At 36.3% G+C, this 17,269-nt stretch overlaps 1 protein-coding gene across 1 annotated transcript in view; it reads right to left on the bottom strand.

The window, feature by feature from the left end:
* The window catches only part of gpt (glutamic--pyruvic transaminase), a 28,349-nt gene extending 11,776 nt beyond the window's left edge, over positions 1-16,573 (bottom strand). The window contains 5 exon segments of the mRNA XM_067454311.1: positions 251-359; positions 586-675; positions 15,734-15,923; positions 16,376-16,392; positions 16,394-16,573. Of these exon segments, the coding sequence (XP_067310412.1) occupies positions 251-359; positions 586-675; positions 15,734-15,923; positions 16,376-16,392; positions 16,394-16,558 (571 nt within the window). The 5' untranslated portion in view covers positions 16,559-16,573.
* Between the last annotated feature and the right edge of the window lie 696 nt (positions 16,574-17,269).

The raw sequence follows: 17,269 nt of genomic DNA, 5'->3' as shown, positions 1-17,269 counted from the left end.
ATTAGTAGAGTTTACTTTATCATTTTATGTGGGATATTGGATTAAAATGTACATAGACTGCATGGATAAGTGGCCATTACTTCTTTCTTTTTTTTGTAGAACACACATTTCTTTCTTTTTGTATTCATTTAATGTCCAAAAAAACACTGGAGCCCAATGGCTTTCATTGTATGAACAAGTAAAAACATCAATACAAATCTTTTGATATTTCATATCCTATATGCACTCCCATTATACACAAATCACATACCGATGCTATTCCCTCCACATGATTGTAAAATACGCCTCGCTCGGTTTTTGGCATCCTCTGGAAACTTGTTGTCATCAAGTAGTTGTGGATACATACACAGTGCCATCACCTAGAAAAACAATTCAGCTATGAGGCCATAAAAAACATCTAGTAACAAACGAAGCACAAGTAATAAAATAAATAACTTGGCTATGTGCAAAAAGGTTCATCTAAACTGTTGACTTTGGACTTTTACGTTAATGCACGGAACAGCTGAAAAAGCAGTGGAGCTGGAAATGACTAGAGTAGATCATTGATTGAGACTCTTAGTCAGCAAAATTAGAAGAGTCAGCTACCTGGCGAAAGAAGGTGATTGGCCGTTGTCCCATAGCGTGAGCATCGCCGATATTGGCTTTAATGACCTCTTCAAAAGGCTTCTTGACCCCCTGTAATGGAGTAAAATATATCTCAGAAAATTTGAGAAAGCAAACAATGATATATAGCATAGATGTTATCAGTCATGAATAGAGTTAAGATTGGACACTTGTCAACATTGTAGATGATTACAGTGAAAAACTAGGCATTGTGTACGTGTACACTAAACATAGCCTTATTATTCAAATCAATTTTCAACTAAATTACTGATCACTATATGGTAATGGAACTGAGCTGAATGACATCACTGATTTCTCCAGAGTGGCGAATCAAACTCTGTTGCATTATTTTCCTGGAAACACTGTGAAGCTGGTTTGAAACAATCGGCATTGTAAAAGCACTATATAAATAAAGGTGACTTGACTAAATGACTGAGGGTCACACAATACCTTTCACTTAATACAGAATGATGTACCCAACACAACAAACTCACACAGAAACATGCACCTAGTTTGGCTATCACCAGACCAAGCTCAATTTAAGACTAAACAGCATTCTGGGGAGTCTGTTCTGTATTTTCTACTGCACAAGAAAAGTGATCAACGAGCATAATTCAAATGACTCTGTACGCAATTGGATAGTCCTTGAGATTCCTAAGCCTAAGTGCGGCAGGTGGATAAGCCTGTCTGTGACTGGTTCCTGATGAATGTACAGGTTTCTAGACCGAGTTGCAGGGCAAAATCAAATCACTGGCAGATCAGGCTGGGTTTACCCAGTCTAACACCTATTGCATTACCAGTAAAAACAACATGTTCTAAAATGAGCTAAATATAAAAAAAAATCAAATATGCTCTATCGCAGGAGTACTTCAAAATGTGTTATTTTTATAAAACATTTTAGCTGGACATTAGCCTCTAATTTACTTGTTTCAAAATGTTCAGAGAACATTCAAAAGTAACAACCCCATGTTTTGCTAAATGGAATGTTCACTTAATGCTTGCATAAGGAAGAAAAAAAAGGCTTTAAAACTTTTATAAAACTGGATGTTTCAACTGTTCAAAAAAAGTTAGTAACATTTTCATAGTTGGGAACATTGGCAAAAAGTTCTAAGAAAATATTTTTGTTAGCTGGGTCTGATGCTAGGTTTGGGGAATTGACAAGGTGTTCTAAATGGTTGCCAGGTAATTCAGGGTGGTTGGTAGGGTGTTCTGGGTGGCCAAGTCAAAAGTGCCCACCCACGAGTCACTATGATATGACCTGTAAGTGTGAGTTGACTGATTGAGGGAGGGACATTAATATTTATGATGAAAGTCTACCTGATTGGTCAGTGGTCAGCCAGCTCAATATGGGAGGGGCTTTAGGCAAAGGGACTAATCAGGCAGCAGCTTTCCCCTACCATCCCCTATACTCGGGTCTCTTCTTCTCTGTACTTCTATGGAAAAAAATGTCCACAGATTTGATCATTGACCAGCGGAAATATTAAAATCTGATTTCTTAGAAAAGTAATATCACATCTCTTTCAAATAAAAAATGTTATTTTTTATTTGAGTTGTGTGACAAAACCTTTATTCAAACCTAATGTTGTCTGGTCAGCACATGGTTAAAATGCTGCAGTGCTTTACATGCCTTATCTGGGGAACAAACAAGCAGCCAGGGTCAGTAGTACTGCTGATGGCAGGGGTTCACCCAATCCCCTTCTGTGTCCCATTCTTTCTGTTTACTCATTTCAAAAGCACTTTAACAGAGGGTGCAGCTGAAGCCTCACAAACAACCTCCCTATCACTCTCACTGCATGCTGATTGCAACACACAAACACCTTGTTTTTCCAAATATGTTGTCCTCTGTGGAGTTAGATAATAAAACGTGTTGTTTTACTTTCAACAAAAATATTGCCTGCTCAAGGAAATTAGAAAAGAAATCAACGATCAAACATGGAGTGAAAGTCTATACAAACATTGAAAGTGAATGTGTGGGAGACAGGCAGAAATGAGATCTCTTCAATAGCTCAATTGTTGTTCCTGAACAGCAGAGGACAGCCAATACAGACTTAACCCCATATAGGCCTCCTGCAGAGTTCAGGGGGAATCCCTGTTATATTTCAAACTGTGCTCATATTTGTCCAAGATATCAGTGTTTGTGATAAAAGTCAGTGTGGTGTGACAGGCAGCGGGGCGAGGGACCGCGAGAGCGGGCCGGTGATTAACGTTCACGAGTGCCAGCTGCGTGGCACACCGGTCTCGTCTCGCGGCCATGTGACGGGAGCATATAAGGAGGAGCAGGAGCTGCGGAAGACGAGAGAGGACCAGGCCTGGATTTTATGTTTAGTTTTGTTTGTGTTTGTGGGCAGTCATCCGTGAGGGGCTGCCCACGTTTTATTTTGTGTGTGTTTGCGGACAGCCCCTCACGGACGACTGCCCGCAAACACACACAAAATAAAACGTGGGCAGCCCCTCACGGACGACTGCCCGCAAACACACACAAAATAAAACGTGGGCAGCCCCTCACGGACGACTGCCCACAAACACAAACAAAACTAAACATAAAATCCAGGCCTGGTCCTCTCTCGTCTTCCGCAGCTCCTGCTCCTCCTTATATGCTCCTGTCACATGGCCGCGAGACGAGACCGGTGTGCCACGCAGCTGGCACTCGTGAACGTTAATCACCGGCCCGCTCTCACGGTCCCTCGCCCCGCTGCCTGTCACACCACAGTCAGTTTATCATTAAATTCTTCCAAAACCAAATGATCTGAGCTTTGCTATGGATTTTTTTTATTGTCTCATTTGCATGTCTATTTTGATTTTCTTAAGAACATAATAATGAGATACAGGTGATGCTTACATAAAACTCCAATAACCCATTTGTGCCCACTTTTTTCTGAATGGTGTCATGCATATAGTCATGTTAATAGTGCCCTATGTGAACATGTTCTGCATTTATTTTCCCCAGGGTTTTTTTTCCCTGAAAATTGTATTTGAATGTGCAGAAACTATAGTATAGTATAGTATAGTATAGTATAGTATAGTATAGTATAGTATAGTATAGTATAGTATAGTATAGTATAGTATAGTATAGTATCGTATCGTATCGTATCGTATCGTACCGTGCCCTTCAATATCAAATTTTAATAGGAGGTGAACATTTGGCATCTAACTCAAAATAATTGCTTTCAACAGATCAATCTTTATTCATAAAAAACACATGAAACACAACAAATAAACTCTTAACATGGGAGAACATGTGCAGAACAAAGTTCAGCCATTAAGTTGCCCCAACAGAGCATTGTGTATCAAAAAGTTAAATGAAAATAAAGAAAATAAAGAAATTACGAATAAATTACGAAAAAATACTTATTAGTAACATTAAAATAACCTTCCTTTTGGGAGGGTTTGCCTTTATTGCAATTTTTCTATCATCCTTTGGCTAGTGTTACATTATATGATCTATGATCACATTCTTTTTTATGAAAATGCTTTTAAATCATTCAAGTGAAACAAGACAAACGAAAACGCGCTGTTTATGAATATTCTGAAACACACACACGATACACAGAAAGATGCGCGCCAGTATCGTGTGAACAGACAGTGTGCCAGAATAGAGTTCTCTTTTGTGCTTGGACAAATAATAACATTGTGCCAATTTATGCCAAAATGCCAGTTTTGTTGAGTATTTTTATAAGAGGAGTCTCAAATTAACGTCAAAAGAGGGAAAATGAGATGCGACTGACATTGTGTCAGCGTTATGTTCGGCAGATCTTACAATGACAGCAGCCTAATAAACTAGTCACTGTGATGTATTTAATTAATGTTAATCAAAGAACAATGGTAACAAAGAAAATTGTAGCTTTAATAAGAAATAATCTGTTTAATTTAGTTATGCCGTTAAGAAAGGCTTTGATAACTTTATTCAATTTCTGTAAATGTCTAACAGGTAGGAAGGCCAAACATGAAATTTATTATAATGGGTTCAAGTGAAGATTGCAGTATGTTCACTTTAATTAAATGTTGCTATTATTGCAAAGTCTAACAAATGTTGAAATTTATTTAGCTTTCAATTACACTGTAATGTTGAATGTCTAGAGACATCAGTAGCTGTATTAGAATCAGCGATATTGGCCTTTATTCATAAAGAGATGTGAATACAGCATATATTTCAAATTAATCATTATGTTGTTTCTACATTCATTTGAACAGTAACTGTGATTGTTATTACAATATAAAAATATGTTTACTACAAAACTGCAGTGTTATTAATTACAGAAAAAATGTGCGATTAATTAGATCATTTTTTAATGGATTGACTATGTCCACTAATTCTCACTTACTAGTGTTAGGTTAGGGTCAGATTTAATAATCTTCCAATTAGTTGTGTAAGACACAGGAAGCCATAAGGGAGTAAAGAGCTGACAGTCTAGTAGCTATGAGTCAGCGTTTCTGCAGCTGCATTCTCAACTCTCTGTAAGTGTTTGATAGAGCTCTTCCATAAATCAGCTAATACAATACTGCAGTTGTCAAGTCTATAGGTAACACGTGTGAATACATGAATTTCCTCAGTGTCAATAAGGGATAGAATATCACACACCTTGGAGATGCTGATATTAGGCTGTTCTAAAATGGTAATAATGTATGTGTTGTAAAAATTATGCATTATTGTTTTATGTCAGTGTTGCGACATTTTTAATAGAAATTGTTCAAAAAACGGCTCAAAAACATGTGGTTATATGACAATGCACTAATGCAGCCAGAACAGGTACTTACATGACCAGCAGGAATGTGTAATGAACCCAATCCGGCAGGAATGCCCTGAATCTAATCTCATAACATGTTATAAACTAAGAGTCAGACTTCTAGATGTCAAGCCAGGAGCTTATAAACGAGTGAGAGCTGGATGCAAATGGCGTACTTTAAAATATAATAACAAACGTACAAGAAACTTGGAAATTAAGAAAGACCTTAACTATGGAAACACAAGGGACAATACATACGCACAAGACACTTCTGAACACAGTCAGAGTAATGAGGGGAATCAAACATGATCTTATGAAAGAAAAATGTAGCTATTTTATGAGTTGGAAAAGAATATCAATGGAATGGCTTGAGGTTTGGACCTGATGGGTGAATGCGATTTCACCAAATATAACATTTTCCTAGATAAGCATCTTTGCTGATCCTGGAACAACATTGCAATCAACCAAGATTTGAGGGTTTATGTCTTACAAGGATTGTTATTCACGGATTAGGTTTAGGGGAAGGGATATGGTCAGGACTAAATGTTTGTACAGGAATCTTGTTCCAGAACAAACAAAAAATGTTGATCCAGGAACATGTCTTACTTGGCAAAAACGACGATGAAAGCAAATGAAGACAGAATGTTTATTTTTGGGTGTTTAACTATCCCTTTAAAACTCCCCAAACATGTTATGCTCTGCTAGCTAAAAAAAAAATGCATGGTTTGTAAATAGTAGTTACATTTATTTCTCAATTGTCCTTTGAATTTGAGTAATGCTGCTTTTAAGATTTGTCTAATTTTGTCTAATTAAAATAAGCAGTGTTAGGAAGAGGAGGACAGTAACTAAGTAAATTTACTTGAGTACTGTACTTAAGTACACTTTTTGAGTATCTGTACTTTACTTGAGTATAATTTTTTTCTGGAAACTTATGACTTTAACTTCACTACATCTGAAAGACAAATATCATACTTTTTACTCCACTAAATTTCTATCAAGTTGTTTTTGTAGCAGCTTTGAAAGTCAGTGTATTTCTTTCTTCTTTAGGGTTTGGGTTTTTGCAGAAAGACTTTCAGGAATCACTCTTGTAGGGATTGAGAAGGGCAATGAAGGGCAAACAAAAGCGTAAAAAAAAAAAACTTTAAACCGTTTAACTATAGTATTAATCGGTCAAAATTCTTCCTATAACGGTTAAATGGTCAATATGAGCATCCCTAATTTATACAACAATTATAAAGTAATGCATTAACATTGAAAAGTACATTTAATACTTAAGTACTTTTGAAAACAAATACTTATGTACTTTCACTCAAGTAAAAATCTGTTTTTACAACGTGTACTCACTTGTAACGAAGTAATTTTTGACCAGTAGTACTGTTACCTTTACTCAAGTAATGAAGTTGTGTACTTTGTCCACCTTTGGTGTTAGGTAAACTCATTTTTATTGTGTTACTCTCTAAACAATGAAACACAATAAAACAATTTAAAACATAAAACCCTTCAACAAGCGGACATGGAAAAAAAAACGGTCTTGGCAACATAGTACAGTTCAGCTCTGTTAACATAATCACAGCCCAATGGAGCGGTATCAGACTCATATTGTGACTAGAATTGAGTATGACCACGTCAGGCTAAGAGGGCGCATCTCCAAGAAGTAAAGCCCTGTCCCAAATGGCACACTTCATGTGCACTTTCGGTCTTGTGGTCTTACAATGGCCATTAGCGTATCATTTAGGACACAAATCATCTTCAGAACACAAATTAAGATATTTTTGTTGAAATCAGAGAGATTTCTAACCCCACATAGACAACAGCACAATGACCATTTTTATGGTCCAGAAAGGTAGTAAAGACATTGTTAAAATAGTCCATGTGACTACACTGGTTCAACCTTAATGTTATGAAACGACAAGAACACTTTGTTCACAAAAAAATAAAAATAAATAACGACTTTATTCAACAATTTATTCTCATATCTGTTAGTGTCATATGCTGGTTGTAAATACAGTGCAGCACTTCCTAGTTCTACGGCAGAACGGTGGCACACAATTGGCTAGCTCCTGCGTCAAGATTTGTCGGAGGTGCTCACGTGAACAGCTTAGGCCAATGGTAATCCGCCGTTCTGACGTAGAACTAGGAACTGCTGCAGAGTATTTACTACATCAACAGTGTTTTGGCTAATAAAAGTCACAACTAATATTTTTGTCACTTCATAATATTAAGTTTGAACCACTGGAGTCACATGGACTCTTTTAACAGTGTCTTTAGGTCAGAGAGCTCTCGGATATCTCCTAAAATATCTTAATGTGTGTTAAGAAGATGAACGAAGGTCTCACAGCTTTGGAACGACATGAGGAGACAGAATTTTCATTTTTGGGTGTACTAATCCTTTAAGTGTTATTTTATGTGTTTTTAAGTTTAAGATGTTGGTAGTTTTTATTAATGTTCAGCTATGATGGACATTTAGAGGAGTTTCTGTTATTGTAGCGCTTGTTAATGGGCACTTTAATGTTTTAAGCTTAGTACTGTCAGTATGGACCCCTATTTTGTGTGGTTTATTATATACATTGTGTGCAGTGATAAATGATACTTCTTGTTTGAAAGTTAAGCCTTAGAAAACTAATAAAAATGTAGGCAGCCCGACATAAACCAACTAAACTGATTTATTTTGAATAAACTAAATTAATTTGTGTGTAAAATTGTCTTCAATTTAATAAAGTGCAACTAATTATTTTTTGAGTGTATTTACATCAAGATGGAAAATCACTTTCATTATATAAAACAAAAAAGATTATAATCAAGCTTATTAAGTAATTTTACCTTGCTGGAGAAATCAGGTTACATCTACTGACAGTTGTACTTTAGTAAAACAGGTTGGTTGAACTCAGTTTTTATCAATAATCTTAAATCATTTATTTTCCTTTCAACAAAACCAGTTTTTGTAGATGTTAACACATTAAGTATAGGTGAAGTAGAAAACTTTTTTTTTTTCAGTGTACACTAATCATCATGTTCACACAGCACACGCAACGCCTCTGCACTTACTCTGCACACACAAGCTGGGTGAATGCAAAGCAACAACCTTTCTATTGCTAGAATACATTTTTTAAATAAAATTTGCTTAATTTATACAGCAGTTGTCAGGCCACTGGAGTTACTACAAACTTGACTGCTGTTAAAGTGAGTCTCCTCCACAAGCAAGTCAGATTTTAAAGGAAAGGATTCAGTCAGGCTTACTGAATAAAAAGAGTGCCTGTCACTGCATGTTTAACTTCAAAATAAAGGTCATCTTCTTAACAATAGGTGAGTACACACTAATATATACTACACACTAACATTAAGCCCTTCTTGAACAAGATTTCGGCACACATTGTACTTGGACTTGATTATGGCTCTCTCATTTTTTTTCATTCTTGTTATCCTGTCCCTCAGGCTCCAGCTGTCTGGAATTCAACAAACAACAGCAGAGCTCTCAGTAGATGGTACGGACGGGACTAGATTGCAAGCTGCACATCTGTTTCTCACTAGGGTGGACTGAGTCTCTGTCCAACAGAACCAAATGCATTTACCAGAAACTCACTTAAAGAGACCAAAAGTTTTATTTCCCAACACTTACTGGCCAGGAAGGGGAGATGATTCTAAATAGCAGCCAATCAGAGATAGAGCTGTGACTTCCACCCCTAAAGGAATAACAACCTTTAAGCCCGTTTAAGCAGAGGGCAGATGGTTTGTGTTAGAAAGAGGTTTTCAGAACTGTAAAACTGAGCCACGCAGACTTTCGCAGTATGAAGCGTGAGTACGGTGGGTCAGATTTCAATGAGGATTCCTGTAGTTATTACAGCTGGCCTTTCCCTGTATTATCAAATAACTGCCTTTCATTTGGTCAACAAATGACTGATTATCTGCATTACAGATTTATATCAGCATACATGATTGTGCAGGACAAAAAGTTCAAAAACTTCAAGGTAACTAGCATTGGTGTAAACATTTTAAAATATCTATATATAAATGTCTATATCTATCTATAATTTATTTTCATTGGTTGCATGTGGACTTTGTGTTTTTTTGACTGTATAGTTTAGTAGATAGTATGGTATATATTATATTAATATAATATTTATATATTTATGTTGGTAAAATTTAAAGATAGACAGACAGACAGACATAGGCATGGATGACCGGATGGATGGATGACCGGATGACTGACTGACTGACTGACGGATGAACTGACATGGATGGATGGATGGATGGATGGATGGATGGATGGATGGATGGATGGAGACAGATAGCCATGTGTGGATGGATAGATAGATAGATAGATAGATAGATAGATAGATAGATAGATAGATAGATAGATAGATAGATAGATAGATAGATAGATAGATAGATAGATAGATAGATAGATAGATAGATAGATAGATAGATAGATAGATAGATAGATAGATAGATAGATAGATAGATAGATCACGGACGGATGGACAAATTAATAGACATGGATGGACAGACAGACAGACAGACAGATGGATGAATTGACATGGATGAATGGACGGATGGAGGGATGATGACAGACAGTCGGATGGATAGATGGACAGATGGATAGATAGACATGGATGGATCTGTATTATATTTGGCAGCATCCACTCCACTCTAGATACAGGCACTGGTATCTGTTGCTAATAAACACATCATTTTATATAACATATGCTACAGGATCCGAAAAATGTGAATGTGTGTGTCATAGCTTGAGCAAACACTAACATGCTATCAATGACAAATATGTATTCTAAAATCATCTGATTGGACAAAAATCTGTTTAGCACAAGATGAGTCATCAATGTTTTTGTTTTTTTCAATCCATATAAAGACAGATCGGAAATTTTAAATCAACTTTTATGAGTATAATACAGATGGACTGAAAGCTAACACATCTATTCAAAAAGGCTCAAAATGTTGTATTTTTGAACCTTAAAACTGCAGTCTGAAACTTTTTGCGCTCTAGCATCTAATAAACAGAGCTGCATGCGTCTTGCGGAAGAACACTCATTATATAATTTTTGTAATCTTAAACACAAAAAAGTTACTTTAAAAGAGCTTTAAGTTTAACCAAAATCAGTCATTTTAAAAACAAATGCAAATAATTTACAGTAAGGTGTTCAGTGGCTGTTAATGTTTTTTTACTGAACAATGCATTTCAATATTGTATAATTATACTTTCACTCTGTCCTGACCTCATCTTTGGACTTTACTTCACTAAATAATCATCTATAAACTTAATATTGTGTACTATAAATGTCAGGGGTGGCAAAAATGCAAATAATTTACAGTAAGGTGTTCAGTGGCTGTTAATGTTTTTTTACTGAATAATGCATTTCAATACTGTATAATTATACTTTCGCTCTGTCCTGACCTCGTCTTTGGACTTTACTTCACCAAATAATCATCTATAAACTTAATATGTCAGGGGTGGCAACTTTTGCCCTCGCAGAGTTGAGCTCAAACCGCTTCAAACTGACCTGACTGTGATTTTCAAGAAATCCTGCAGACTTTGGTTAGATTTCTTTAGGTGTGTTTTATTAATGTTGGAACAGAACTCTGCAGGACAGTGGACTTCGAAGGCCACCTCTGACGCAAGTTCATTTGCACTTTGTAACTACATGGGTACTATGTAAGTATACTTGCAATATTGCAATATTTTACATTTCAATAAAACTTTGCTGAGAAAAGAGACAAAATAGATTTAAAAAAGGGAGTCATAAGACAAGTAAACAAAAGAAAGTAAGCAGCAGGAAGAGAAAGAGAGATTTGTACAGTATTAGGTGAAGGCCACCTTTGTCATGCATGCCTTTCCCAGAAACCCAAAACCACAGGACCTACAAACAGGTGCCAAGGCTAAAACAGAGTGCGTATTCTTCCCTAGATCATATCATCCCCTGAAAAATGTCTAAGTTCCATTTTAACAATATATTCGTGGAAAACAGTCACACAGTTTTTATGACAGCAATGAGAGTAGGATGATATGATTGAATTCTTTAATAGAGTCTATTTAATCAATGTCCCTGCGGTCTCTAGCAGTGTGTGTGAATGTTGTCAATGTGATCTGTGATACCTCCAACCAAAGCAAATGCCTTTTGTAAGTGGCTTAGAGGCAAATTTATACTAAATATGAGTTTCATACTTATTTCACACTTTGTATAAATTATTATCAGTAAATATATAATGGTAACACTATTTTACAGTGTCCTTATTACACATGACATACACTGTAAAAAGTACAATTTTTAAGTACAATCAACTTGGATGATTACTTTCAATTTAAATTACATTTTAATCAGACTTAACTGACTTAAATTGAATCTTGTATTTGAATCTTGTACGTCTTAAATTAAATCTTGTATAACTTTAAAAAGTTAAAAAAAAACTTATTTTGATGTGTTAAAGCTAGGTAAAAACATATGTTGTCATAACTTATTGATCATATAATTGTTTTACAGTGTATAGTAACTGTAGTGTAAAACAATATATGATTAATAAGTTATGACAACATATTTTCATGGTTTTTAAATAAATTATACAAGACTCAAGTTTAAATGATTTCCATCCAAATTGATTGTACTTAAAAATTAAGGCATCTAAAATGAAATCTGAAATCTAATATATTATCCAATTGTGTTAGTTCTTGGAAGGTCCCTTGCCTGCGCTGTAGTTTACTCAGAAACAGGCACCATTTATAGAGTGGGGAAAAGACTTGACAAACAGAGATGCTCTCTGTTCCCATGACAATCAGTGCTGACACCAGACTGTGGTCTTAATAGGGGAATGACCTCACATGAGCAACACTCATATGGCCAAAAGAAATAAGGATTGCTATGAGATGTCTGCAGCCAAACTAACTAAATGAGCAACAAAGAGTGGACTTTATCCACTAATGAGTGATGACAGTCTGCTTCACAAACACTGACCTAGAAAATGTTCAAAAAACTGGAGGATAGAGTGACTGAGAGAAACATTGGACTTTTTTGTCAGTTTTTTTATTGGATGAACTAATCAAAGCTTTACTTTTGACTTTCAACCTACTTTTAAAATGTTCTGCACAGGAGGATAGATGTTTGCTAACCTGCCCCTTTTTCAGGATAGAAATCTGAATGAAACACTGACCTAGGAGGTTCAGAAGAATGCCTTTAGTATTTAGAAACCTAAGTAACCTGCAATGTACTTTCTAAGTTAAAGTGATTTTATTCAAAAACATTATTTAATATGTTTATGTTACACCAATAAAAGCATTATCAGCAGGAAGAAAATACTTTTTAAAACAATTTTACAGTAGGGTACAATTGGGCTAAAGGTGACGACCTTTAGGCTAAAGGTGGGCTAAAGGTGACAAACCACTAGATGGCACTAAATAACTTGTTTATAATTATTGAATATATTTTGAGACAAATGTCTTCTTAATGATTTTCAGTTTAGATAGATAGATAGATAGATAGATAGATAGATAGATAGATAGATAGATAGATAGATAGATAGATAGATAGATAGACAGACAGACAGACAGACAGACAGACAGACAGACAGACAGACAGACAGACAGACAGACAGACAGACAGACAATTAACGTTACTCTAGTATGAAGCAGAGCAGGACCAGGGGCGTAGCACCAAATTTTGGGCCCTGGGTACAAACCATCTTGCTGGGCCCCCGTACCATGTATGTGTATGTATAGAAAACTGACTTCTAAGTTAGTAACTAGTAACTGGTTACTAAGTACCCTTTATCCCCCCAGTCCCACGCCCCTGAGCAGGACCAAGTGTTGTGGAACTGATCAAGGCCGCTGGAGCGATTGTTGGGACTTTTATTATGACAGGACACAGTCACCGGCGCCATTTCCGCTTTTCTGGTCATGAGTATGAGGTAACGCAGCTCTGTTAATCATATTAGACACATTTTTAAGTGTCTTTAAAATGATGTTATGATGCTAATTACACTTTGTTTGCTCAGCATGTTGCACACTGCTAAGAGTAAAGTGTTTCTGCCAAATAAAACAGGAAACAGAGTAATGCAGATATAACGCAATTGACAAGGCGACTCCCCCAGACGTCTTGGTTCCTTGGTAAAAATAGCAAATTTCCTTACAATTTACAAATAGTTGGAAACATTTGGAATATTGTAAGTACTCCACAGTGATGTGCGGGTCAATGTATTAAAAACCTGTACCCGACCGACGTTTTCAACTAATCCACCCGCAACTCGGACCGCCAAAAAGAAAATATTGTACCCGACCGGTTTTTCGCGTGCATATGATACGCACTTTATGGCGTATTATACACACGAACCAGCCACCCCACCACCCCATCCTACCCAAGAGCGTCATATACACGCCATAAAGTGCGTATCATATGCACGCAAAAAACTGCGTACCATATGCACGGCAAAACTCATTTTGGTGTATACATTTCACGAGATTGCACACTCGTACTATTGATACGCATTACCATGTGTTCGTGTTGGGCATTACTGAGCTATATGCGTTTAAAAGTATAGCTTATTAAAATGGTACAATGGCACTGCTCAGTTCAACGTGTTGGGAAATCGGGCATTTTGTCCTGCGTCATCTTTATTTCAAATGACCTGACAGACCGCGACCCAAATATCATTAAAAATATTTTTGGATGACTCGTAACCACGGGTACCTGCAGGTGACCCATTCATTTTGGATCAACCTGCACATCACTGGTACTTAACTGAACAAAATATATAATACTGGCCTAGTGGTTTTTGGATATTTTATGGCAAAAATCCAACATAGTGCACCTTTAAAGCCGCACCTTCTGCGCCTTTAATGGTGCATAATTAGATTCAGATGAGAAATCATGAAGTTGGGTGTCCACCTTAGAGATAAAACCCATATTTAAAATGAAACAATCAAATTTAAAATATGATATTAATCATATCATAATATCTTTGTATGTATTGTTACTGCTGTAAATCTATATACAATTATTATAGGATCTCCTTTAATTCTTTCAGAATCTTTATTTTAAAATTTACATTAAAACAATCATTTTAGTGAAGTGTGCACTATTTTCTGCTAATTTTGATACATAAAATAATACATTTTTGTTTAATAAATATATTGTCATTAAAACATGTTAAGACATTAAGACATGTTTTAATGACAATATTTATTGAACAAAAATGAATTATTTTATGTATCAAAATTAACAGAAAATAGTGCATACTTTGCTAAAGTGACTGTTTTAAACAAGTATTAACTTGGACATTATAAAAAAAAATATTAATTTAGCTAAAGTGTTTGTATCAATCATGTGTGCTTTATGGCCTGTGGGGTAAAATGACCCCCTCATACATTTATAAGATTTTTAAACTAAATAAACCTTTTTTATGTGATGCTCCATAAATATTCAATACAAACACATATATTTTTCTGCAATCATACACTATGGGAATAGTGAAAAACACATCTTTTCTTAAAGTGGGCTTTTAGTCCCAGTCCCAGACCAAGGATTTGTTGATTTTTTTGATTATGTTTCAGAAATAAATGGAATTACTATTAGTATTATTATTTATTTATTTTATATTATTTTATTCATATTATTATTTTTTCTAAATATTATTTTATGCATATGTTATGTCCTCTGTAGGACTCTAGGACATAAAATGATGTGCAAAAACAATGGGACTTTTTTCATTCACCAATCAATTTTTAGGTTTCGGGATTTTCTTTAACCAAACTTTGTTTAAAAATGATTCTCAGCTATGTTATAAAAGATATAGCAGAATTAATTGAAAAACCATTTTACTTTATGCATATGGGTATCTAATTTGCATATTAATGTGGTCTTGGACCAACGTGTAATGAAAAAAAAAAGAACTGCATTAATGGGACTAATAGCTGCCAACATTTTCATAATAATCTCTAATATTTCATAGAAATATTCTAGTCATATTTTGATCAGAAAACCCATTTTCCTGAGAAAATGCATGAAAATGACTCCGATTTAAATTATAATTATTACAAAATATTACCATATTTCCATAAGAGTGCGACATTTTATCATTCACTCATTTTACAAACCAAATGGAAGTTGTTGTCTTCGTGAAATCTCCAAACAAATGGAATGTAAAGCTGACGTATGGTGTCAGAGAAAATCACTAAAATATGTTTTCGTACGTGGACAGAGGGGCCCAGAGGGTTATAGCTCAAGACAGCATCAGTTCACAAAGTTGTTTGTTTTCACTTGAATTTAGCAATGGTGTCGCATAAACACAGTTATCCAGTTATTGTACGTGGATGTTTTGCTTCCCAATTATGCGCAAGATAGTAACGGGATAAGCCTGACGTAACATAAACCATAGTTTTGCGAAGATTAAATAAATACTGTTCATACCTCCTTCAGTTCCTTCTCGATCTGCACCGCTCGCTGAACGATGGGTCCGCGGACCGCGTAGTCAACCTTCTTCACGTTGGCGTTCATGGTGTCAACGGTGAGCACTTTGCCCCGATGGGGTAACACTCCGTTCTCGGACATCTTCTCCTGTAGATGTTCGCTGTGGGCCGCCGGTGAAACAGAAATACCCCTATGGGGAGAATAAAGGGAAGGCAGCGGAAAAAAGTTCAGGACCCAGTTTGGAACCATGGGGTACACCGTCGCGTAAGCCTCACATCTTCCCAATTTCAAAACCCTCACGCTTCTGTTAGAAAACATTTTATAAACAGTTAAAGCACAACTAGATTAAGAGGTGTAACTTAAAATTGGGTTCTTAAACTTTGGTTTCCCGCGCAGGTTTCGCTGTTATGTGCGCGCTGGCTACAAAACCCTTCAAAGGTCTACTCGCGACGACCTTTGGACTGTGCGCATCAGATAGGCAAGTTCAAGATTTAATAAGAACAAACACTGTTACCCCCCACTAAATCCCCACGCCTCTTTTTATATGGGGCTCAGTGTTCACGGTAACTTTTCCATGACTTCCACCCCCTTATTAAATGGGGTGTTTTGTAGCCAGTACCTCCTCCAGACTGTATTACGCACCAGAAGTGTAGATAGGGAAGCCTCTTCGGTTACCGAGACGACCGACAGCAAGGATGAACTCGTGTGAAGTGTCTGAAGAAGCTCCAAACTTTGACCAGACCGGTTTAAAACTTTCACAGTGAGTGAACCTCCTCCCTCCCATTGATGCAACAGCTGAGAATAAAGCACGCCAGCTCCTCCCATGAGCCATGTTGACTAGGCTCTGCTTGTGTCTTGCAGGAGAGATTAACAAGCAGCGTGATCACATTACAGGGTTGTGTTTTCTTTGACGCAGAATAGTTCCGCAAAAGGCGGGCTACTAGCAAACTTAAGGAAATAGTAGAGCAATTGGAGAAAGGGTAGACTTGACGAGGAAGGATGCTAAAGCTATCTTGGTAGGAGTTGTCATGTGATCAGAGAGCATGCTGTTACAGGCAGCACGTTTTTCATTATTCAATCACTTTGGTCTTGAATAAGAGGGTGGTTGATAAAGAGGAAAATATATCAGGCTGGAAACTAAGTTTATCTATAAGACTATAACTATAAGTGTAACCAAATTTGCTGTGAGTCATTCATTATTATTATTTTTTTTATCTTGTAGAATCGCAATAATATTATTTTCATGAGTTAATGTAAAAACATAACATGTTGGCATAAGTTACTGATCTAATTTTTTATGGTGGATGGATGATGGATAGATAGAGATCAACATATCATTCCCAGAGTTCAATGATTAGTCTAACACACACACTCACACACGCACACACACACACACACACACACACACACACACACACACACACACACACACACACACACACACACACACACACACACACACACACACCTAATTACAGTCATAAAAGTATGACAGTGACAAGCAAATTATGTCATGAAGTTAAAGGGCAGAAACAT

This window comes from Pseudorasbora parva, chromosome 9, assembly GCF_024679245.1.
Source record: "Pseudorasbora parva isolate DD20220531a chromosome 9, ASM2467924v1, whole genome shotgun sequence".
NCBI lineage: Eukaryota > Metazoa > Chordata > Actinopteri > Cypriniformes > Gobionidae > Pseudorasbora > Pseudorasbora parva.
The sequence above is the reverse complement of the archived record's forward strand: the minus strand, read 5'-3'. Positions and strand labels throughout refer to the sequence as shown.